This window comes from Melospiza georgiana, chromosome 16, assembly GCF_028018845.1.
Source record: "Melospiza georgiana isolate bMelGeo1 chromosome 16, bMelGeo1.pri, whole genome shotgun sequence".
Taxonomy (NCBI): Eukaryota; Metazoa; Chordata; class Aves; order Passeriformes; family Passerellidae; genus Melospiza; species Melospiza georgiana.
The window spans coordinates 13937747-13961732 of record NC_080445.1 but is presented as its reverse complement, the minus strand read 5'-3'; the positions used below and the strand labels follow the sequence as shown (position 1 = coordinate 13961732).

The following is a 23986-nucleotide window of genomic DNA, read 5'->3' as shown; positions in this document are numbered from 1 at the left end:
TGTGATCTGAGGGTGTTTCAAACTTCTCTGAAGCACTCCAGGGCCACCTCCAGAGCTGCAACCCTAGGAGAGATCTGAGTCTTCAGGATATTGCCTGGGAGCAGCTCCAGAGGAGCTGTCTTGCCATCCTTGCTGTCTTTGGCAGCGTGTCCCAAGCCTGACCTTGCTGTCACCATAACCAGCCTTAGGTAACTCAGCCCTCCCCAGAATTCTAGCCAGGGTTTCTGGAATGGTAATCGAAGTTGTGTTTCTTTTTTAAAATGGAATGCAATTTACAAAAGAGGTTTCAGTAGCATGCTCATAAATTCCTTTGAACTGGATGCCTCCATCTGTGGGGGCCCCTTGTTGCAGAGCTGCTCTTCTCAGCTGTCATTGCCAGACAGTAAAAAGAGAGAAGAAAGGCTCATTACCCCTTCCTGAGTCATCCTCTTTCCTCTTATCCTGATTATAGTGAATTGGGTTCAAATCTGTTGAAGTGGAAGTTACAGTTTGCTGAAATTGTGGTGGGAGGCAGTAGATCAAGAGGCCAGCTATAGGCTGTGGCTAAACCACAGCAGGAAACGTGTGGTGAGATCTGAGGTGATAATGTGCTGTGACACAAGTACAGCAGAATACAACACAACTGCCCTTTCTCCACAATGGGCAGGCTGGGAAAAAGTAGAGGAAAACAAAGCAGGAATGTCTGTTAGACTTGTGTGCTTGTCCTGTGGAAGAGCTGAAGTTCATAAAGCTGATGATTGCCTCAAGAGGCAGAGGTGGCATGTCCAGGCTGGGTCCACACTGGGTCACTCCCTTCTTATTCTTCTGGGAAAGTGTTTGACATCTGTAACACCTGTCTTTGTGTTCCTTCTGTGTCCTAGTCCTCTCTGGGGCTGCTGGCTCAAGATTTTGGTGCCATGGTCAACAACCCCCACCTGAGTGATGTGCAGTTCCAGGTGGACAGCGGGGAGGTTCTCTACGCTCACCTGTTCGTGCTGTACGCGCGGTGTCCAGCGGCAGCCCAGGCTGTGAGTGCTGCTGCCACCCCTCCTGCTCCTGCTCCTGCTCCTGCTCAGGAGAGCCCAGACTGCCCCACCCCACAGCCAGCCAGTGCCCCAAACCAGCACACAGCCCTGCTGGCCCTAATGGCAATGCCTTGGGACCTGCAGTGGTGTTTCAGCTTAGGAAAGCAGAATAAATCCTGACAGAGTGGTGAAAAATGTGCTGCTTTATCCTGTTCAGGGAGGCTATGGGGAGTCAAGGATCCTTGGATTCCAACCATGAGCAAGGAAGGATGTGGTGTTGTGAGGTTTTTAGGATGAGGTGAGAGATGAGAATTTGTCTTTATGTTTTCAGAAGGTTGATTTATTATTATATCATATCATATACTGTCACTATAGGACACAAAACAACATGAGCACACACCGCTGCTCTCAAGGTGAAGCAAAGGCAACTTTATTTTCCGACTCCAACATTTATAGTTTTCCAAAAGAGACAGTGGATTGGAGGGTGACAGTGCCACCTCTCCACTGACAAACTAACAGTCCATCTGTTTTGTCCATTTGACACTGGACAGACTAACAGTCCATCAAATTTCTCTTCTTCTATAAAAGAATGCAAAACAATGAGTTATTTACAGAAAGCGTATGAGAAAGTTTGTTACAAGAATGTAACCATCAGAAGGGTTAGAAAATCTTAAAAAATCAGGGTGACAATATACTAAAACTATAGCAAAGAAAGAGAAAGGATACATCAGAAGGTTAAACAAGAATGGCAATGAAAGCTGGAGACTGACTCCTCAGAGTCTGACACAGCTGATGGTGATTGGTCATTAATTAAAAACAATTCACATGAAACCAATCAAAGATCCATCTGTTGGTAAACGATCTCTGGACCACATTCCCAGACAATCAGATAATTATTGTTTACATTTCTTTCCTGAGGCTTCTCAGCTTCTCAGGAGAAAAGAGATTTTTCAAAAAATATCATAATAACAGAAGGAAGCTTTCAAAGTGCTTCTTGCCCTTGCATTTTTGTCCCTGTGCAAGCACAAACTGCCTTGTCTATCTTGGTGTGTCCTACCTGTCACCCAGGCTGGGAAGTGTGAGCAGGGAATAGGAAGTTTCTGGGAAGTACTTTAAAATAGTTTTGTCACTCTTGCTTTGGAGGTACCTGCACTGACTGTGCTTTCTGCAAGGCTAGTGAAGGAGTTCTTATACTCCCAGACCATTTTAGATTGAATAGTGCCCAGCCTGCTCCTGTGCAGCTTCCAGGTAAATTCAAAACACACATGATGAAGCTCATACAGAGAGGTGTAGATGGAAATTGGGCTGGGAAGTAATTTGATTGCAAAACTAAGTGGGGAATTCTAAGACCACCTTTTATACATGTGACTAAGGCAAGTAGTTAAAGTTAACAGCCACAGGGTCAGGAAGGACAGGGAGAGGGAGCTCTGCATAACTGCCCCACCTTGGCATCCTGGTCCTGGGGCTGGGCACGAGGGAAGGGAAGGAGCTGCTGGGAACAAGGGTGAATGCAGGTGTGGTGTTGCTCTGTCAGCAGACAGACTGTGCTCTCCCTGCCAGGTGCACAGCGAGGGGCTGCTGGTGGAGGAGGACGGGGCGGCGCCGACGCGCCGGGCGCTGCTGAGCGACGTGTCAGCCCAGGCCGTGGCCGCCTTCCTGCGCTTCCTCTACGCTGCTGACACCAACTTCCCTGCTGGGCTGCGGCCCCAGCTGCAGGCCCTGGCTGCCAGGTGTGTGCCCTGAGCATGGCTTGGAGCCCCTCGGGCTTTCAGCCCTGTTTGACATCTCCCATTGCAGTTTTAGGGGCTTACAAAATCCCCATAGACCTTTGCTACATCTTAAATGGAGCTTGCCTGTAAGGACGCCCTGCCCTCAGTTAAAAAACTGTGTGAGAGTTTCTGTGTTCAGGATATGCTGAGCAAATACTGAACATATTCCAGTTTTACATCTTCCATTGCAGTTTTAAGGGCTTACAGATTCCATGGGCCTTTGCTACATCTTAAATGAAGCTTGCCCATAAAGACATCCTGCCCTCAGTTGAAAAACTGTGTGAGAGTTTCTGTGTTCAGTATATGCTCAGCAGACTTTGAGTTTTGTCTCAGGATGTCTGTTGGCAGCTGGTGTTGTAGATGATGAGCACAACTCCTGTTATGTGATTCTCATTTCATCTGAACAACACTTGTAGAATGTACTGGATGCTCAGGCTTTGATGTGTTGTGTCAGCCACGCTCTCAGTCGTGGTCCTAGGCATGCACTAAGAGCTTGGAACAGGAGCAGTTGCTGAGATATGGGTGGGACATGGTTGGGGCTTGCCAAATGTATATAGAGAAGTGCCCTGTCACTCAGAAAAGCCAGGAATCTTGCACATGGCAGATATTATCCAGCCCCAGCCATTCCATGGGACTTTCCCATTGCCAAGGGGATTTAATGTAGTCAGTCTCAAACACAGAAAAGGAAGAATGTGCCTGATACTTTCATGTGAGTGACACCTGGAAAAGGGTGCTTGGAATTTTAGGAGTACACTGCAACTCAACATCCTCCTGTAAATTTCTTACAAAGCTCACAAAAGTGATCTGACAGCCAAATGGTGAAGAAATACTGGAGGAGGAAATTCTAATGTTCCTATTGTGTCCCTGCAGGTTTGGTGTGAGGGAACTGATGGCAGAGTGTGAAAGCAGCACTGGAGAGAGCCAGGTGTCCTCTGGAGGGGATTCAGAAGATGATCTTATCTCTGTGAGGGATGATGAAGATTGTGAGGACAGAGCTGAGAACTTCCAAGACCTCTTGAAGTCAGTGTGGGTGGGTGAAGATGAGGAAGAAGCAGCTATGCTGAGCCCTGAGTGCCAGAAGGAGGATGACAGTGAGGTGGGAGAGCAAGAGCTGGAGGAAATCTATGAGTTTGCTGCAACTCAGAGGAAGATGGCTCAGGGTGAAAGAGAGGTGAGCGAGGGAACAGACTGCAGCATGTGCAGTGACACTGAGGCAGTCCAGGGTACAAACCAGCAAACTGAGCAGAAAGAGGTAAAGAGACCTGAGTCTGCCTCAGTAAGCAACAGTCTCAAAGATCTGAGGGATGGCAACGGTGTGGAAAGATCTAAATGTGACTTGTCTGCCCAAGAAGAGAAGATGCAGAATGTAAATAGGTGCAAGAGCATGGAGGATCCACAGACCTCTATTGTGCCTCACCACAGTGAACCTCAGAAATGGGATGGAACCTCCCATGGTGCTAATGAAGGAGAGGCTGTTGAGGGATGTGAGGATACGAAGGATTCCAGGTCACCTCAGGTCTCACAAGACAAGGCAGATCACTGTGAAGAGCACTTGCCTGGTTTCCAGGGTGACACTGATATAAATGACAGCTATGAACATTTGTTTTCTGCCTCTCAGGGGTATCACTGTGAACCTTCCCCAGTGAAAGAAATTACCAAAGAATCAGGAAAGTCCCCTAGTGAAAAACATGTTGGTCTTAATGATTCACTTGTGTTCAGCAAGTCACAAAAAGACTTCTCTCCATGTAAGAATGGATTTTGTAGGAGTCCAACTCCCCAGCCTTGTGTGTCCCTTTTTCCTGCTCTTGGCTCTTCACCTGCATCTCCAAAATCAGAGGGAAAGTTTGCCAGGGAACATATGTCAACACCAAAGCAAAACAGAAAGGAAAAATCATTCCCATCTTATGAAATACACTCCCAGAAAGCCAAGGAGCTGGGTGCTGCATCCAAAAATGAGATCACAGTTTCTCCAGCAGAGATTCCTCACAGTGAATCCAACAAGCACACACATGTCCCAGTGTTGTCATCACCAGGCAGGACTCAGGGTGCTGCAGCTCACAGGATCCAGAAGGGTTATGTTATTGTTTTATCTTCTGATGATGAAATGGAGTTAGAACAAGACAAGAAGTTGCCAGAGTCTGACTCTGCTCTGAAGGAAATGGAAGTCCCTGGGCACCTGAAGTGTACAGACATGGAACAAGGTCCTGAGATAGCAAAACCTGACCATAACTCATCAGTCCCTGAAACAGAGCAGAGGTCAGCCCAGGTCTCATGTGACAATACAGACACAGTGTGTGTAGTTGGTGATATAAAGGTGTCCCCTGAATTTCCTCTCAGCAGACAAACAGGTGCTTGCACAGAGATCAAACAGAGTCCAAACCCGAGCCCTGGGAAGAGGCTCAGTAATGAAATGTCTCCAGGCACAGACAGCTCCTGGCTTGTGCCAGGAACACCAGTTCTGAGCAAAAGCAGAAGCTTCTCAACACAGACTCTGGTCACAAGTATTAATTCTTTAAAGGGTTCAGGATCTAAACTCAGCACAAAGAACTTAGCAGCAAGTAATAGTAACCATGAAATGGCTGGAAATGTAATAAAAGTTCATGAAACAACATTGTCAGACAAACATTTGCCTATGGAGGACTTGGCCAGTGGAAGGAGCCCACCCAGCAGCCCAGCAGCAGAATCCTCTTCCAAGAATCCCCTTCCAGTTTCTCCAGCAGCTCCAGTTCTCCTCTCCCCTGGCCACACCAGCAGGGAAGGCAAATGTGCCAACATCTCAGGTTTACCCACACTGGTGCCTCCATGCCAGGAGCAGCCACTGGAAGATAAAATCAACATCAGTGTGGTTGAGCTGGAGGACAGTGACAGGGAAGTCAGTCTGCCTTCCCTGGGTAGCAGTGTCCTGCTGTGTGAGGAGCCCCCAGTCCCTGTGGATGACTGCTGGCACCTTGGGTATGTGTCCCCAGCCAGAGGTGACAGCCAGAGCTCTGGCCAGGTCAGCCCTGCAAAGAGCAGCATGGGCAGCAGCCCCAGCCCTGGCTCCTGGCAGGAGCAGGGGGAGAGCCCAGTGCAGCTGCAGGGAATCCAGGGCAGCACCCCTGTCCAAGGAGGTCCTGCTGGCAGGAGAACAACCTTGCACTGCCCTGAGAAGAGCCCTATTGAGCCATGCTCCTCAGTGGGCAGCAGAGCCAGTTACCTGGACTCCAAAATCTGGGATGACTGGAATGGAGAAGAGAAGGAAGATGAAATTCCAGAGATTCTTCCTCTGTCTCAGAGGTTGGCAGCTGCTGCAGGGGCTGGTCAGACAGATCCTGTCAAGACTCCAGGTGAGAGCTTGTATTGATACTAGATTTATTGGGCTGCTTTTATTTCAGTGATTATCTTACCTGTGATGCACTTGGCACACTGAGGGGGTCTTTGGGCTTTCTGATGCAGGACCAGGCACAAAGGAGGTGCAGGCATTTGCTGTGGGAAAGAGCCTGTCTAAATGTGGCATTCCTGGAGTGTTTCACTGTCACCAGCCCTTTGGTAGTGACAGTGCTCCTTGCAGGAGCTGTGGGTTCATGGATAGAGAAAAAACAACCAAAGCAGAATAAAACACAGGCCTGCTTGCCACTGGATTGATGATGATTCAATTACATTGCAGTATGTAATTAAATAATTATGCCATATTAAATGATTAGTTTAAGGGGTGATTAGAACACAATGTGTGAGACTGGCTGTGCTTCACAGTATCAGTAAACTGGAATCATTAAATCAGTATCTAACTCCAGACCCCAGGAGCTTGATTTGCTCAGTTTTTTTAATGCATCAAGACTCTGTTAGGAAATTTGCTTCCTGGGAGAAGGACCACTGCACAGAATTCAGTAAGCATGGTTTTAACTGCTTTCTAAATGTTGCCTGTTCTAACAAAGCCCTGAATGGCCTCATTTTCAGATGTGACATATGTCCCAGTTTAAACTGTTTTCTGGTGTAAAGTCAGTGAAAACCAAGTATCCCGATTAAGTAGGTTAAAAAAGTGCTGACTATTCTATCCAATATGAAGCTGAGTAATAACTAAAGCAGCTTATAAGGAAGTATTAAACAATTATTAGATAATACTGGATTTCTGCCACTAAGAGGAGAAGTTACCAGCCATTTTTAAGTCCTTTCTGTACTGATTCTCATCACAGTAATTTCCTTCTGCTGCAGAACCTTCCTGTCAGGAGAACAGGTCCCCCAGCACTCCAGTGACACCCATGCCAGCTTATTCCATCATGGAGACCCCACAGCTGAAGAAGGAGCTGAGCAGGTGAGCATTACCTCCCCAGGATGGCTCTTTACAAGAGGTACCTGCTGCAGGCAGTGTGAAAGAAGGGGAGCCATGGTGAAGCTCCAGCCAGGGCTTCCTGAGGTCACATCACACTTTCCCAGCTGCACTTCCTGGCCTGAGCCTCTTGCTGAGCTGTGACAATGGAAGGTGCCACGTTACTGTAACCCAAACTCCCACCTTCTCTCTCAGATTCGGGGTCCGTGCTCTCCCAAAGCGCCAGATGGTGTTGAAGCTGAAGGAGATCTTCCAGTACACTCACCAGGATGGGGACTCTGACTTTGAGGATGAGATCTCCTATTCCCAGCCCCTGCCCCAGAAGTCCCCAAGGCAGCCCAAGGCAGGCAGGGCTGGGGGCAGGAACTGTGCCCCGAGGGCTGGGGGCAAGAGAAAGCAGCTTGCCAAGGGTGATGGTGCATCCCATGGAACAGGCTGTGCCCCACCCAAGGACAGAACCAAAGTGACACATCACCCAGAAGGAGCCAAAGAGCAGGAAGGGCCATCTGTGTCCCTGGCAGCTGATGGTGAGGAGCTCCCAGCATCCCAGGAGTCGGCACGTTCTTCGCTGGATGGCAGTGACATCTCCTTTGGTTCACAGAGGTGAGGCAGAGAAATCCTGCACAAAACACTCAGGGGTGCAGGACAGAGATGAGCTAGGAATGAGGTGAACAGAGGTGACTGTCCCTGTGGCCTGTAGTTGCCCTGCCACCTCCTTGAGTGAGTCATGTGGAGGTCAGCACACTCCTACAAAAGAAACGGGCTTTGGATTTTCAGTCTCATTCCCACTGAACTATTTCAGTCAATAATTCCCACTGAACTATTCTCAGAACAAAAAAGAGCTGCTTATGAGCAAGGCCCAAATCTGGTCTGCCTGGTCAGTGACATGGAGCACTCTGTGCTGCCTGAGAACCTGCAGCTGGAGCTGGGAGAGGACAGCATAGCACTCCGTGGCAGAACCTGCCAGGAGGGAAGGGCCAGGAGTCAGAAATTCCATGCAGCTCTGGGCTGGCTGGGATGGGAAACCGTGCCATGTTCTGCCTCATTCATTTTGTGGGTGCTGGTAGTGCAGGGTCTGTGATCCCACAGAGGGAAGTCATAGGGTCTCACCATCAGGGATTTGGGGAGCTCTGCTCCTGTCTTGGTTGGGCTGTTCTTTCCTTGACCTCTGATCTGTTTCATCCTGCTTTTAGTTCCTTTGTGAATGGATTTGAGACCTGTGCTTTTACATCTGAGGAGGAGGAAGAGGAGTTTCCAGCATCTCAAGCAGCAGCTCGGGAGGAGGAGAAGCTGGAGGCAGTCAGGTGCTACATCCGCTCAAACACGGCCCTGTACAACAGGATTCTGTTCTACGAGCCCATCGAGCTGGCTGATCTGCACGCAGAGCTCAAACAGAATGGCATTAAAATCTCCAAGGCAAAGCTGCTGGACTTCCTGGATTCTCAGTGCATCACAACCACCATGGCCAGAGCCCGGAAAGAGCAGGTGCAGAAAAGGAAGGAGAGCAGGAAACAGAGGAGGCGATACCGAGTGAAGCCCACCCCGACCTGCTGAAACTCCTGCACGTGGATTGCTGCTGAGCTGGAGAGCCCCGTTCATTCCCAGCTGGTGGAGCACTGCTGCTCCTGGTGGCCTGATCCCAGGTGACATCCTGGAGAACTCCCATTGCCAGCCCTCTGCTCTGATTGCACAAACTCCCCGTGGCTGCCCTGCCTTCAGCACACAGCTCACCTGCAACCTCTTTTCACCCAGTTTGACTCCTGTGCCTTTTCTTTCCGTTTTTCCAATAGATCTTAGGTCCCCAACTTCTTTGTGCTGGTGCTTCCCTCAGTGCCAGGACCTGTTCCCTGGATTTGGGCTGAGAAATTCTTCACCCTTCACATCCCAGGATTCAATCCACTCTGCCAAGTGCTGCCTGATTGCACTCCTGTGACTTCCATCTTCACTTCTTCAGCACAGTTTGCACTGCTCATTTTTCAGGCAGGGAATGCTGTGGGAATACATAAAAGGCTTTTTTCTTGTTTCACTTGGCAATCTCTACTAAAACTCCTAAATCTGTGTTTCTGAAATGGCTGCAGAACAGGGCCGGGGTTTGTTCTGTTCCCTTTGTGACACCTCCCAAAAGTGCCCCTGATACCTCATGTCATGGGAAAGCCCCCAGCAGAGATGTCTTTAAGGAAATATTTAAGCAGTTTTGAGCACTGGAACTCTTCAGCACTTCTCACAGCTTGAGCTAAACCCACTGCCTGGATTAGTCCCATTGCCAAACTGGACTGGTCCCAGTTGTAAAGTGTCTGGGACTCCTGGAGAAGTCTTGGACCTTAAATTGATGTATTTTATATATTGAATATTTACCTTCAAAACAACTTCTGACTTCTGTCTGTTCTGGCAGTTCTGAGTGTGCAAAGGCTCACTGAAGAACAGGGACAGAACACAAAAAGAGGGCAGATTTCTAGATATCTTTGTATATGTTTGACATATTTTTTTTAATACAGAATTTGATTTTGATTTATATTATATACAATAAACAATTTAAATCCTGACCATTCTTATATGGAACAGTAAACAAACACAGGATTGTATAGAAAATTTGAACTTTATTGAACTACACTACTCTTCCCATCTTCGATTAGGGGTGAGAACATGACTGGGAAGCCTATGCCTAAAAAACCTAAACTTGAACTCTGAAAAACTTCAGCTGGGGGTGGAGAAGATGTGGGGAAACCTATTTTTCCTAATAACAGAGGGGTTCCTAACACCTGTGGGCAGGAATGTCCCAGTGCCTGGGCTCAGCCAAGCTGATCCACAATTACAGTGCCAGCGTTTCTTATATGGAAGGGATAAATCTGAGAGCTTCCTGCTGGTTTGCTTTCCTTGTCATTCCAGTATAAAATTTCTTCTGGACGGTTTTATGTCAGATGTCTAATGGAACACAGTGTCTGGGAGAGGTGATGCAGCCTTTGGCAGAGTCATTCCTGTGATTACCCGGGCAAGATGTGGACTCCAAATCCCTGCACATGTTCAAGGCTGGGCTGGACAGGGCTTGGAGCAACCTGGGATAGTGGAAAGTGTCCCTGTCCATGGTATGGGGTCAGATGGGATGGGTTTTAAGGTTCCTTTCAACCCAAATCATGTGTGATTGCTAAGACTTCAGATTCATGCCCAAGATCAGCACAATCCCACTGCTCCCTTCACAACACTTCGGAGACTTGGGTGGCTCCAGTCCCTGAGAGATTGGAGAGATGAGGCACCGATGTCCTGGAGGGACATGGAGCCCAGATACAGATCTCAGAGTTCTGCTCTGGTGTCCTCTGGAAATGTCCTTCCCTCAGAAAGCGCTGGCTGCCATCGCGTCCTGCTCCCTGAGCCTCTACAGCGGAGGCTCCGTGTTTCCCGGGGCGGCTATTCCCTTCCCGCCTGAAGCTGGGCTGAGGGAAACTCGCGGCCGCCCCGGCGGAAGGGCTCGGGACGGAGCGGGCTGCAGGTGATGGGTCCCGAGCCGTCAGGGAGGCAGAGACCGCCGTCACCACCTCAGATCTGTCACCACCTCAGCCCCGCCGCCGTCACCACCTCAGATCTGTCACCACCTCAGCCCCGCCGCCGCCACCCCGGGCCGCCCTCACGGTCCGCGGGACCGCCATTGGCAACCGTTGGCCGTCACGTGACCGCGCCTCAGCGGCCGCGGAGCCGCTGCGCTGAGCCGAGCGCGAGTGAGGGACCGGGACACGGCGGGGCTGGATCGGGGACAGCCGCGGGACCGAGACCCCCGGTGGGGCTGGGACCGGACCCCGGCGAGGCTGGGATCCTCGGCAGGCCCCTCCGCCCCCCTCACCTGGGCGCCCCCGTGTTCCCCCCCAGCCCCGCGGGTCCGCAGCGGTGCCGGGGCTCTGCTGCACCCCCTCAGAGCCACCCCTGCTCGGTCGGGTGAATCCCGCAGAGCCACCCCTGCTCTTTCGGGTGAATCCCGCAGAGCCAGCCCCTGCTCTTTCGGGTGAATCCCGCAGAGCCAGCCCTGCTCGGTCGGGTGAATCCCGCAGGTCCAGCCCCTGCTCGGTCGGGTGAATCCCGCAGGTCCATCCCCTGCTCGGTCGGGTGAATCCCGCAGAGCCACCCCTGCTCGGTCGGTACATCCCGTCCCGTCTGACCCACCCCGTGTCTTCTCCCCGGAGCAGGTGCCCCGAAAGCAGCTGGAGATGATCTCCCACATGGATCAGAAGGAGGAACTGTGGCTCTCCCACCTGTACACCTACCGAGAAGTCCGAGAGCAGCACTTGTGCAGGTAAGGGGATGGTACAGTCATACAATCACTGAGGTTGGGGAAAGCTCACTAAGATCATGGAGTCTGTCCATTAACCCAGCATGTCTGTGAACCTGTCGGTGAGAAAAACTGCTCCAGGATTGCCAGACCCTACCAGAATGTATAGGATTGGTGATACGGGATGGACCACTGTCCTCCCTCTGGTCCCTGGCAGCAGCCAATGCTGGGTCCCACAGAAGGCACAGGCAGTGCCTGGTGTGTTCCTGGATGCTTTCCCAGGCCCTGGCACTCTGTGACTTCAGAAACTACTGAAGCAGACATGCAATGTCTCAGTATCTCACAGCTCTCTCTGTATTTTCTTGCTATCTGAAGTTGTGCATGTTTTAGCATCTGTGACAGCTTGCAGCCAGTAGCTCCACAGCATATTCAGCTGCTTTCTGAGTTGCTGCCTTCTTTAGTTTGCTTTGAAGCTGCCTTCTAATAGCTCACACTTCATGTCAGTTGTTCTTAACTCAGAGCAGATGGTGCAGGAGGGATCCCCACCCACCCCACGGGCCACTTGTGGTTTCACAGTCCTCTGCAATACCCCTGTCAGCTGCACCCTTTATCTCCAATGCAGAAGCTGTTCTCTGCCTTTTATTATTCATGTCATGCTCTGTATCTCCCTCAGCTCTATTGGAATTTCTCTGAAATGGGGGATCCATCCCTCCCCTTGCACACAGTCAAGTTGTGGGGTTTGAGCTGCAAGGGCACAATTACATTCTCTTTATTCTCTGTTTTCCCCTGACAATCATTAACATTCCATGACTCTCAATTCAGCTTTTAATAAGCTGAATTTCTTCTAGGATGTCTTTTTCAGACATCCTAGAAGAGTAGCCATTTTTCCCATTCAAGCACTAAACTTTTACCTCTACTATGCCAATAATTTCAGTGGATTCAGGTTCTGTAAGAGCACACAGGGCTGTTCCCAGGGTTTGTTCCTGTGAACATACTGAGAAACCCACTGTGTAGTTTGAAGGGAAATATCAGAACTTTCTGTAAGAGTCAGTCTGGTGAATCTTGAGAATTTGATCCCTTTTGATTTCCCCTGTTGAAAGTTTCCTGTCTGTGACTTCTATCTAGATTCTCATTTTATTGCAGCTGAAGATGGCATTGTGAGCAAAAAGGAGAAGAATCCCCACCAAGGCATCCCTGGGCCAGCAAAGCTGGAGGTTTCACTCTCAGGTCTTTCTAAGGAGAACAATTCCCAGAGTCCTGCCCAGGACCCAGTCATCCCACAGAGGTCAGGAAGGGTTCAGAGATCTCTGGAGAAAAGGCAAAGCCGAGTGATGCTGCGTGGGAGAAGTTCCAGGTGTCATCCAGCAGAGAAATTCCTCTGTGGGGAGGCTGAAGATATGTGGGGACTGCGGCAAGAGCTTTCGTGTGAGTTCCAACCTCGTCCAGCACCGGAGGATCCACACTGGAGAGAAACCCATCCCATGCACCGAGTGTGGGGAGCGTTTCCGACAGCGCTCCCATCTGACCCGGCACCAGAGGATGCACACGAGGGAGAGACCCAGCGAGTGCTCCGAGTGCGGGAAGAGCTTCAGCGTCAGCTCCTGCTGCTGCGCCACCAGGTCACCCACAGCGGGGAGAAGCCCTTCGGGTGTGCCGAGTGCGGGAAGAGCTTCAGCCAGAGCTCCGAGCTCAGCGAGCACACACCGGGGAGAAGCCGTACAAGTGCTCTCAGTGCGGGAAGAGCTTCTCCGTGAGTTCGGCCCTCAGCCCGCACCGCCACTTCCACACCGGGGAGCGCCCGTTCGGGTGCTCCGAGTGCGGGAAGAGCTTCACGGTGAGCTCCCACCTGCTCTGGCACCGCCGCTTCCACACCGGGGAGCGCCCCTTCGAGTGCACCGAGTGCGGGAAGAGCTTCCTGTGGCGGTCGGCGCTGCTGCGGCACCGGCGGGTGCACAGCGGGGAGCGGCCGTGCGCCTGTACCGACTGCGGGAGCGGATTCGCCGTGAGCTCCGCGCGCCTGAGGCACCGGCACGTCCACCAGGCTCTGATCCCCGCGGTCCCGGTGTTCCCGTTCCCTCCGCTGACTGCCCTGCTCACGGAGGGGAAGGCTCTTGGTTTGATGAGAATGACTCCTAAAGGAGAGAGGTGCAAATGGGGGAGAGCCAGTGCGAGGAGCTGGGGCTCTGGAGAGGAGTGGGGACACGGCACGGGCAGTCGGTGTGTTCGGAGGGAAAGCTCTTGGGAGAGAAAGGACGTGCTTTGAAAAGGCTGGAATGTGCTTCGTGTATTTCAGAGGAAGGTAAATGACTCTGTGCCCACATGTGACAGTTAATACACTGAAGCACACGGACCATCTTAGAGCCTGCAACACTCGCTCAACAAAAGCTCCTGATCTGTGTTCAGAGGCGCTGAGCTCCCCTCACGCAGCCCAGGGGCTGGAGCTGGAGCTGCAGCCCAAAGCCCAAGGCCTGGTGTCCTGGGCCCCGTGCGCTGGCTATCGGTGTGTGCCCGCGGCCCTGCAGGGGCTGTGGGACGGCAGCTTCGCTGGGTGCCGTTGCTGCAGCCGCCAATTAAGCCGCCGGTACCGCAGCGCTGCCACCACGTTCCCTTCTCGGCCGCCCTTTCCAGTTGCCGGGACGCGGCACCACTTGCGCATGCGCGCATTTGCTCTCCAGCCGCCCTTCAGGGGCGGGGCCGGCCAGGTGAGCATGGGGGCGGGAGCAGAGGCACCACGTGACTCCCCGCCCGCTCCCACCCATCGGCGGCTTCTGCGCGTGCGCAGCTCCGCGCCCCGCCCGCCTCCGGGGGGGGAGCTTCTCGCGCGACGCCTCGGCCGCCTTCGCCAATCGCCGGCGCGTGCCGTGCGCGGCTCCTGATTGGCCGCGCGGAGCCCCCGGGGCCATAAAGCCGGGCCGGCCGCGCGGGGCCTTTGTCTGTCCGTGCCGGGGGCCGAGGGCGGCGGCAGCAGCGGTGAGTGCGCGGCGCGTCCCCATGGCAACGCGGCCGGGCCCGCGGGCCAGCCCCCTGTCCTGGGGTTCACACCGTCCCGGTCCGGCCCCCTCCCCTGGGGCCCTCCCGGCTGGGCTCTGCCCGCTCCCGGTGGCGGATGGGCCGGGCAGCCCCCCCAGACCGCCTCAGAGCCGTGTTTCTGCGCCGCTGCCCGCCGGGGCCGGGGCTGGCGCGGCCGACGTGACCGCCCTGGCGCGGGCTGGGCCGGGCTGCTCGGGCCCACAGCTCCCGGCCGCGCACCGTGTGCCCGGGCGGGGCCGTCCGTAGCCCTCCCTGCTCCTGCCGTGTGTCCCCAGGAGCGAGCGGGCGCCTGCCCAGCCCCGGGCCCTCAGAGCCCCGCCGTGACTCTGCACGGCCGCTCCTGAGCGGGGGCTGGGGGATCCGAGCCCTGCCCTGCCTGCTGCCCGTGGCCCTGGGGCCGCTTGGCTTTCCTTGGCCCCGCAGAGCTCAGAGAAGCGCTTGGAGAACGAAGGACTCTTGCTATTCCTCCTTTGCCGTTTCTGGCCTTTGTCCTGCTGAAGGGTCAGCACCCACAGAGCTCCGCAGTGCACGCAGCAGCCCCAAGTGCCCGTCACTGGCCCTGCCTGGCTCTCCGGGCACAGCTGGCACCCGACGTGACCGACATGACCGCCAGGGCAGGCACTGGCTGGCTCTGTGCTGAACAAAGGCTGTTTGCTATAACTGTGTGTGTCTGATACAATGTTTTCTTTCTCAGCCCACATCCAGCCCTGACTGATCCCTTGTCTGTTCTATAACCAGGGTGAGAAAATAATGATGGGCTGGCACAAGTGCCTCTGCCACAGGGCAGAACTGGACAAGGTCTTTGAGGTCACCAGGAGCTTCCTTTGGTTGGTGTGTTGAGGTGCTGGGCTGCAGTTCTAGAAGACAGAAGTGGTGTTTGTATGGGCACACTAGCAGTGTCTGGGACTTGAATTGCTGCCTAAATTTAGGCTGTGTCCAGGTGAAATCTTCAGTTTACCTGGGATCAGATAATGTGGTAATTCAGTCAATGAGGTTCCATTTCCAGCAGCAGCCAGTGCCAAATCCCTCACCAGGAGATGGAGATGAGAATCTCTCCTGCTGGGATTGCCAGGTAACCTCTGGGATGATTCTTCAAGCCTCTAGGCCTGGGGTTCTGAGGTTTGTTTCTGCTGCAGTGATGGTAGGTCCCACCACACTGAGCTCTGTGTGTGGGGAAATGCCTTGAAGCTGCATGCAAATTAAACAGCAGATATGAGCTCTGTGCTGCCTGGGAGTTACCAAATTTCTCCCCGAGTGCCCAAGCAAATTGGGGCTTCCAGTGCTCCTTCCCTGCAGCAGCAGCAGTGTCTTGTTCCTTGAAGAGGCTTGGGATTACTTGGATTAAATGTTTTCCTACCCTGAGAAGAACAGCTGTGCACCTGGGTGTGCAGCTTGGTCAGGAGATGTGTGTGGGGACAAGCTGTACTCATCTAGATGAGGTGGAGGTGTTTTCTCAGAGGGTTTGAACACTGTCCTTAGGAAAGGAATGTTTGGAATGCTGGGGTGTCCTGTACCAAACCTCCTCCCCCCTGTCCAGCCCTGCTATCCCAGGGGTAGCTGTTGGATGGCTCCAGGCTGTGTCTGGGCTCTGGGAGGTGCCCTGAACATCAGCCAGCTCCTGGATGAGCAGAGCTCCCTGCAGCAAATGCAATGGCACTGCAGCCTCTGCAGAGGAGGTGGCACTGCCTGAGCCTCCTCCTTGGCTGTGGGACATGCCCCTTTCAGAGGAACCAGGGCTGTGACACAGTCTGGGGCTTGCAGTTGCCAGTCTTGGAGTAAAACCCCCAGTGTGTGGTGGTGTGAGGCACAGTGAGTGTCGGTTTCTCGGCTGTTTTTATGGCCTGGAAAGGCCCGGGATGGCCTTGGGCAGCCCGCGCTCCAAAGGACGAGAAGAGGCTTCAGGTTTTTTCTCGGTCTTCAGTGTTTATTAGTTTTTTATCTACAAGATTTTCTCTCAGCCCGACAGAGGTCTGCACAGCAGCCAGCCATGAGCACACTGAGAGCCCCCGGGGCGGTCACCTATCTTTATACCCAAAACTACATATACAATATTTACCTATTTCCCCCAATACCTTTCACCCTTATTGACCAGTGCACCTTTAGTAAGAACCAATCCCAAAGTGCCACCATCACCACAGAAGATGGAGGCCAAGAAGAAGAAGAAGAAGGACAGGACACACCCCAATTCCTCCATCTTACTTCTCTAGACCCCCCTGTACAGAAATCCTAAACCCTGTGTTTCACTCTCTAATTAACCTATCCCTTCACCATTTATCCCAGTGAAATCCTCCCATCCTCATACAGGTGTTGTCTCCTGTGCAGGATCAAAGTCCAGCCACCAGACACTTCTGGCAACATCCCAGGACCCCCAAGCCTCCCAAGGGTGGTCTCGGTGACTGCACATCAGTCCTGAGGTGCTGAGATCCCACAAGTGAGTGCCCTTCCTCCCAGCACAGGGCAGGGTGGGCTTTGTGCTGACTTGTCCTGTTGGGATGTGTCTGTGCTGGAGACTGGATCAGGAGAAATCTCAGCTTCCACGTTTTCCTGCACGAGTTCTGCCCTCACCTGGGGCTACAGGGACTGCTGTTACCACTGCCATGGAGATGAGCTTGTCAGGCTGAGCCCTGCACAGCAGGCCAGGGCAAAAACAAGTCTGAGATTGCACTTTCAGTGACTCTTTGCATGGTAACCCCTGCTCCCAGCAGCAGACTGTGCTCCTGGGACAGCCATTCCCCATCCCATTAGCTGTGCTTCTGCAGCACCACTGACAGGGCTGGCTGGAGGCTGCTGAGACCCCTCTGGGTGCCCTGTGTGAGCAGGAGTGAGCTCAGGCTGTGACACTGGGGGCTCTGGTGAGGGAGCAGGTGATGAACCCAGGGCCATCTTTGGCCATGGGGAACCTTGAGCCATGGCTGCTGTTAAACACTGACTGAGGCCTGGCCTGGTGTGTTCTCTGGGCTGGGTTTGCTGCTGTGTTCTCTGGGCTGGGTTTGCTGCTGTGCTCCTCTGGGCTGGATTTGCTGCTGTGCTCCCCTGGGCTGGATTTGCTGCTGTGTTCCCCTGGGCTGGATTTGCTGCTGTGTTCCTCTGGGCTGGATTTGCTGCTGTGCTCCTCTGGGCTGGGTTTGCTGCTGTGTTCCTCTGGGCTGGGTTTGCTGCTGTGTTCTCTGGGCTGGATTTGCTGCTGTGCTCCCCTGGGCTGGGTTTGCTGCTGTGCTCCTCTGGGCTGGGTTTGCTGTCAGCCCTCAGGCCTCTCCCAAGGGATGGGCGTGGCTCCAGTGCTCTGGAGCTCTGCTCTCAGCAGTGGCTGTTTTAGGCATGTGGAGACAGCACACCTCCCCTCCAGGGCTCTGGCTTTCTGGGAATATGAGATAAATTGGAACTAGTTTGTCTAGTTTCATTTTGGAATCTGCATCTCCTGGGAAGGTCCTGGGCTGCCATGAGCAGGCAGGGTGTCACAGAGCTGGTGACATTGGCAGGTGACAAATGCACTGTTCCTCCTGTGCCCAGGCTCCTGGCTGAGCTCAGCTGGCTCATTTGCCTTTGTGCTTTGTTTCCCCTGCCCACAGTGGGCATTCCCCACTCTGAAGCTGTGTGAGGGTGAGGGTGGGCCCTGGGTTCAGCTGCCTGGTGAGTGATCAGCTCACACTGAGCTGCTCTCTGGGCTGAGGAGGCTGCACAGTGCTGTGTCAGGGGAGGGCAGGGTGGCACTGAGGGCTGCCACCCCTTGTGACCCTGAAGGATTTCTGTCCCAGCCCTGGGCTCCTGGCATCCCAAAACCATCCCAAAACTTGGTCAGCCTTCCCCTGGAGAAGGCTCTGTCCCAGGAAAGGGTTCTGTGATCACAGAAACCTTCACTGGTGCTGTGCCTGAGCTGGGGGAGCCTTGGGCTGCACCTGAGGATGGGGCTCAGCCCTGGCTCCTGGTTGCAGTGTGAAGGGCACTGAGAAACAGGGCTGAAGGCTTTGGTGGCCTCTTCCACAATCCTTTCCTTGGTGTTCTTGTCCAAGCCCAGAGCATTCATTCTTGCTCTGTAAAGCTGCTTGAACTGCTGTGTGTTGGAAATGTTGTCAGACACGTAGGGCTGTGAAACAGGGCTTAGAAATCTGGGGTGAGGAACTGGAGGGCAATTAATTTCCAGCTGGTGTGCTTGTGCTGTGCTGAGCAGCTGCTTGCTGGCTCTCCCAGTGCCAGCCATGGGCTGAGCAGTGAATCCATGGGTGCAGCTGAGCTGAAGTGGGGAGCACAAGGATGGTGCTTCCCTTGGGGAGTGTTCCCCTCTCCCAAGGCTGCCTGGGAGCTGCTGGTGCTGTTGCTCTGCACAAAGCTGATTACAGCTCCATTTTATAAATGAGGGGCCTGGATTTCTGTGCTCAGCCAATGTAATCCAGGTGTGTCGTGTTCCTGCTCCTGGGTCAGGCTTGTGCATCCTGTTACATCCAAGGAGATTTTATTTCCTTTTGAAGATGAGGAGGAACCCAGTTACTTATGGGATTTGAAATAAATTCTGCCAGGCAGGGGAGGAAGGGTGTGAGTGGGAGCAGGAGCTGCCTGCAGCTCACTCTGCTTGGAGAGTGCCCAGGAAAGGCAGAGCAGTGAAATCTGCCCCTGCTTTGGAAGCTCCTCTATTCTGTCACAGGGAATGTTCTTGTTTCCCCTGGGAGCTGCCTGGCTTCAGAGCTCATCTGGCCTAATTCACCACTGCTTACTTCAGGAAGCTTTGTAGTGCTGTGGAAATGCTTGTTCTCCCTCTTGAGTGAAGGAGAGGGGCTTGCTTCCCTTTCCCTTTCCAGTAACTCTGCTCATGTGACATTGGGGGAAATATTTGGTAGCACCAGGGGAAGGCTCACAAGTCCAGTGCAGATTGCCAACACAGAGCTCTCATCTGCAGCCAGGAGCCATCCTGAAGGGGGAAATGCAGTGCAGGCTGCTGTGTTTAATGTTTGTGAACTGATCTCAGTGCTGAGGTTCACCTGAACTGAACAGGCAAATATAATGTACATCCTTGGGGTGGGAGATGGAAACAGGCAGAGGCTGCTCCTCACTGCCCTGCCTGGCAGAGCTGCTCAGAGAACTCCTGGTTGGACTGTTGAGCATTTCACAGCCATCCCTTTGCTGAGGCAGCTTCCCCTGAGAGCCCCTCTCTGGTTTTGCCTTTCAGACTGATCCCAGCAGTGACCACGATGCCATCAGCCCAGGAGAGCCCAGAGGGGGGAGAGGAGGACACTTTGCACTATGAGGAAACAGAAGATGATGCTGTCAGGTGAGTTCTTCCAGGAGTGATCCTTCTCATCTCAAAGAAGTGATGGACCCCAATAAGGGATAAATCAAATACATGTGCTGTGAAATCTCTGTGGTGAAACTGCACTGTAAGGGCCAAAGGGATGGGAAAGTGACTTGGCAGGGCTGACAACAAACACTTGACTGTGAAAGTCACATTTCAGAAACACTCCTGACTATTTGGCAGCTGTGTTTGTGTCTTCCTGGCCAAGGGGAGCCAGTTTTCCATGGCTTGCTGGGCAGGCTTCTTGTTTTGAAAACTGACTCCAGAGGTGAACTCTGCTTTGGTGAGCTCTTGCCTTTGCAGAATACTCAGGCCTAGGCAAGGACATTTTCTAGGAGGTTAATTTAAAAAACAAATTCACACACATGTTCTAAAAGCCAAGGCTTTGGACTTGGAAAACAGGAGGGGTGACTAGGGTGCTTTCTAGAAGATCTAGACAGGCTGGTTGACTTCTTTGACTTGACAGGCTCAGCTTCATGAGAAGTGAATGTTTGCTGGCTCTGCTGGCACACTCAGTGGGTGGGTCTGGAGTGTTCAAAGCCTCTCTCAGAGCTAACATGAGTGTGCTAGCTCTAGCAAAGTGGTGATAAAACCTGTGAGGTGCACTTTGGCCTGATTTGAGTGAGTGTTGATACTGTACCAGTGTCCTGATGCTGTACCTGGAGGGGTTGGGCCGTTCTCCCAGGCAACCACTGACAGAATGAGAGGACACAGCTTAAAGCTGCACCAGGGCAAGTTTAGGGTGGACATCAGGAAAGAATTCCTCACTGAAAGAGTGACTGGGCACTGGAATTGTCTGCTCTGGGAGGTGGTGGGGTCACTGTCCCTGGGTGTGTTTAAGAACAGCCTGAATGTGGCACTCAGTGCCAGGGTTTAGCTGATGAGGAGGTGTTAGGTCAAAGCTGGACTTGATGATCTCAAAGGTCTTTTCCAACCCAGTTCATTCTGTGTCCAGGTAGATGCAGTGTCTGTAGACTAAATAATAGATTTTAATGTTTTGGGTCTTTTTTAAAACAAGACACCTTGTGTAAACTTGAAAAAACAGTGTAATGCAGGAGAAATAAACTTTTAAAGGGTATTTTTGCCCTGTTTTGCCATTCAGCTCCCATCTCTTCACCAACAGTTGATATCCAAGTTGGGCAAGCTGGGGGACCTTCCTGAGCCTTTTTTCTTCTCCCAGGAAGGCACCACCAAGGCCCCCATGCCCTTTAGTCTGCCATGATAGTTGCTCCCTATATGCTCAAGGCTTTCTTGTGTAGTGCTGGGCTCACTTGAATGAGAAGCAAAAGCCCTGGTGCAGGGATCAGGCAGTGGCTTCAGCATCCTGGGCCAGAGCCCCTGGTAAGCCCCAGCCCTGCTGGGGTGGCAGCTGTGGTTGGCACAGCTGTGGTTGGCACAGGGGCTGTGCCAGCTCAGCCCGCGGGGTGGCCTGAGGGTCCCACCTTGTGCATTCTCCACACTGGGATGGTGGGGATCCCTCCAGACACAGCAGGGCCAGGCTCTGTGGGGCTGAGGGGTGACAGGAGCCCTGTGTTTGCCTGCAGCCCCATGGACCTCTCGGAGCTGCTGAAGGAGGGCACCAAGGAGTCGCACGACCGCGCCGAGAACACCCAGTTTGTCAAGGACTTCCTCAAGGGCCGCATCCAGAAGGAGCTCTTCAAGGTGGGTGTGGCTCTGCTCCCCATCTCTGATGCTCCCAGTGACTGATGCAGACTCCAAGGCAGAGCCCTGGGGTGCTGTGGTGGTGGGCAGAGCAGAGCCTTGGCTCCTCCAAGCAGTGCCTGCCTGGTACAGACCCTCCAGGCTGGTTTTGTACCAGGCCCGAGGTTTGCTCTTGTTTGCCCCAATTCCATGCAGGCAGGAGTAGTCATGAGATGACCTGTGCCCATCTAGTGAGCAGCTTCTCACATGAGGTGTGCTCTGTCCATAGCTGGCCACTGTGGCCCTTTACTTCACCTACTCTGCTCTGGAGGAGGAGATGGATCACAACAAGGACAACCCCCTCTTTGCTCCTCTGTATTTCCCCGTGGAGCTCCACCGGAGAGAAGCTTTGGCCAAAGACCTCAAATATTTTTATGGGGAAGACTGGAAAGAAAAGATCCAGTGTTCAGAGGCAACTCAGCAGTATGTGGACAGAATCCATCATGTGGGACAACATGAGCCAGAGCTGCTGGTGGCTCACGCTTACACACGCTACATGGGGGACCTCTCAGGTGGCCAGGTGCTGAAGAAGGTTGCCCAGAGGGCCCTGAAGTTGCCCAGTACTGAGGAAGGGATCCAATTCTACGTGTTTGACAACATTTCCAATGCACAGCAGTTCAAGCAGCTTTACAGAGCAAGAATGAATGCTCTGGACTTGGACAAGAACACCAAGGAAAGGATCGTGGAAGAGGCCAACAAAGCCTTCAGATTTAACATGCAGGTATTAAACAAATCCCTTGATCTGGATGTGTAGGTGCTGCAGCTTTTAGGTCTGGCCCAGGTTAATTCAGTCACACCCCTCAGCCAGTCAGTGCTCTGGGGCTGAGACCACCACAGCCCCTCCTTGAGGGTTTGGGGTTCTAGTTGAACTCGTTTTCTCCAACTTCAGGCAGGAATTCCTCCCATGCTCCAACACCACAGCCAAGCACTTTGATTAAGGCAGAATTAATAGGACTTGAAGTTTCCCACAGGCTGTGAGGCAGTGAGGGGAGCAGAGCTCTTGTGCCAAGACAGCCTCAAACAGTTTGAGTGTGCTGCACCACCCTGGTGACAATTCATCTCCTGTCTCAGGTCTGACTTGGTCAGAAATGTCTGGAGCTTCCTGTTCCTCCCATAGCATTTGCCTCTCATCAAACCTGACTGAGCTGCTGCCTGCCCCAGGGGATGAACACAGATTTAGCTACTGGATGGAAGTTTTAATCTTGTGCTTGTAGCAGGTCAGTGTGATTGAAACTGGCCAGAAACATGGTGAGGTGTGGTTGGATCCTTATGGAATCCCGTGGCAGTGAGAGGGGCTGCCTGACCACTGCAGGAGCTGGGATCCTCCAGGGCTCTGCAGCAGGGAGGGCAGAGCCTGTTGGCCCACACTCCCACCCCCAGCAGGGTGGTGCTGCCTTGCTCCTGGCTCTGAATGCTCTTGGGATGGGCTGTGCCTTCCTCAGCTCACATGGAGCTCGGTGTGTGCCAGGTGTCACCCCAGAAAGGCAGCTGGGCACAGGGAGGCAGGAGTGGTGCTTGTTCTGTTCCCCAGATGATTGCAGGGGTCTGTTCTGCCTGGCTCTGCCTGCTCACGTGCTCACTGTGACCTTTGCAGGTGTTTGATGAGCTGGACAAGGTTGGCAGGTCGCTGGCAGAAGCAGCCCAGGATGGAGGTGTGCCAGTCCACGATGGCAAGGGAGACATCCGCAAGTGCCCGTACTATGCAGACAAACTGGGTAGGTGGTGCCAAGGGGGCTGCCAGGGGCGTGTGGCACACAGGGACAGTGCTAACAGTGCTTTCTGTGTCCTGCAGGCACAGCAGGCCCCAGCTGCCCCTTCCACGCTGCTGTGGGCCTGGCCAGGCAGCCCCTGGTGCAGCTGGTGCTGGCAGCCTGCATGGCCGTGGCAGCAGGAGCTGCAGCCTGGTACATCCTGTGAGGCTCTGCCTGGGGCAAGGGCAGAGATGTGCCCTGCCTGCTTTCCAACCCCTCCCTTGCTGCTGGTGAGTTGGCTGCAGAGTGGAGTAAGGAAGTAAACAAACAGGAATCCTGTGGGACTGTCCAACCTCCTTGCACAGCCCTGTAACACCTCTTTAGCTGAACATTGCACAGCACTGGTCAGTGCCAGGGGGTGAGGGCTCCACTGCAGCACTGCCCTGCCCAGGCTGGGCTTTTTAAGGCTAGAGATGTCCTGTCCTTCACATGCTTGGCTTTTCATCTCCATCCCTGAAGCAGTGTCTGGAGGGGGTTTCCTGCCCTGGGTTGCATCTGCAGAATGTCATCAGCCTTTGAAACAAGGAGCACTTGCTTTCCTACCCTGAGGAGCTGAGGCTGTGCCAGGGGGCTGTTAGCCCAGAGCAGTGTCCTGCTGGGTGCAATGTCTGAGGAACCAAGTCTGACTCCTGTTGGAAGGAGCTCCCTGGGGATGGGGGCAGGACCATGGTGGGGAATGGAGGTGACAGATCTGTATTGTGCAACTTTGGGGTTGAGGGTCGGTTGTTGGTTATTTCTCCTGAAGCCTTGACTGGAATAAAAAGTTGCAATGCTGTAGCTGGAGGAAGCTAAAAGCACATCATTGTGAGAATGAGGGGGCTGGGGAGGGGGTGAGGGGGAGAAAGGGAGTGCAGTCCCCCACTTGTCTCTGACTGATGCAGTCCCT

At 53.3% G+C, this 23986-nt stretch overlaps 2 protein-coding genes and 1 pseudogene across 4 annotated transcripts in view; all 3 read left to right on the top strand.

Annotated features, from left to right (window-relative positions):
- SLX4 (SLX4 structure-specific endonuclease subunit) overlaps positions 1-9622 on the top strand; it is a 28558-nt gene extending 18936 nt beyond the window's left edge. For both annotated transcript variants that reach the window (XM_058035585.1, XM_058035586.1), the window contains exons 13-18: positions 861-1007; positions 2565-2734; positions 3644-6099; positions 6965-7064; positions 7275-7682; positions 8273-9622. In XM_058035585.1, the coding sequence (XP_057891568.1) occupies positions 861-1007; positions 2565-2734; positions 3644-6099; positions 6965-7064; positions 7275-7682; positions 8273-8633 (3642 nt within the window). In that variant the 3' untranslated portion in view covers positions 8634-9622. The remainder of the gene's footprint in view (positions 1-860; positions 1008-2564; positions 2735-3643; positions 6100-6964; positions 7065-7274; positions 7683-8272) is intronic.
- Positions 9623-10566: 944 nt separating this feature from the next.
- Positions 10567-13628, top strand: LOC131090460 (zinc finger protein 436-like; annotated as a pseudogene).
- Positions 13629-14160: 532 nt separating this feature from the next.
- HMOX2 (heme oxygenase 2) lies at positions 14161-23877 on the top strand. 2 transcript variants are annotated; one of them, XM_058035336.1, is made up of 7 exons: positions 14161-14304; positions 16687-16795; positions 19526-19627; positions 21193-21310; positions 21579-22070; positions 22944-23064; positions 23142-23877. In XM_058035336.1, the coding sequence occupies exons 3-7, from the start codon at positions 19548-19550 to the stop codon at positions 23264-23266; spliced, it is 936 nt and encodes a 311-aa protein (XP_057891319.1). In that variant the 5' UTR covers positions 14161-14304; positions 16687-16795; positions 19526-19547; the 3' UTR covers positions 23267-23877. The 2 variants fall into 2 exon arrangements, with proteins under 2 accessions (XP_057891319.1, XP_057891318.1); XM_058035335.1 differs by lacking the exon at positions 16687-16795 and having other exon boundaries at positions 14162-14304.
- The last annotated feature ends 109 nt before the right edge of the window (positions 23878-23986 follow it).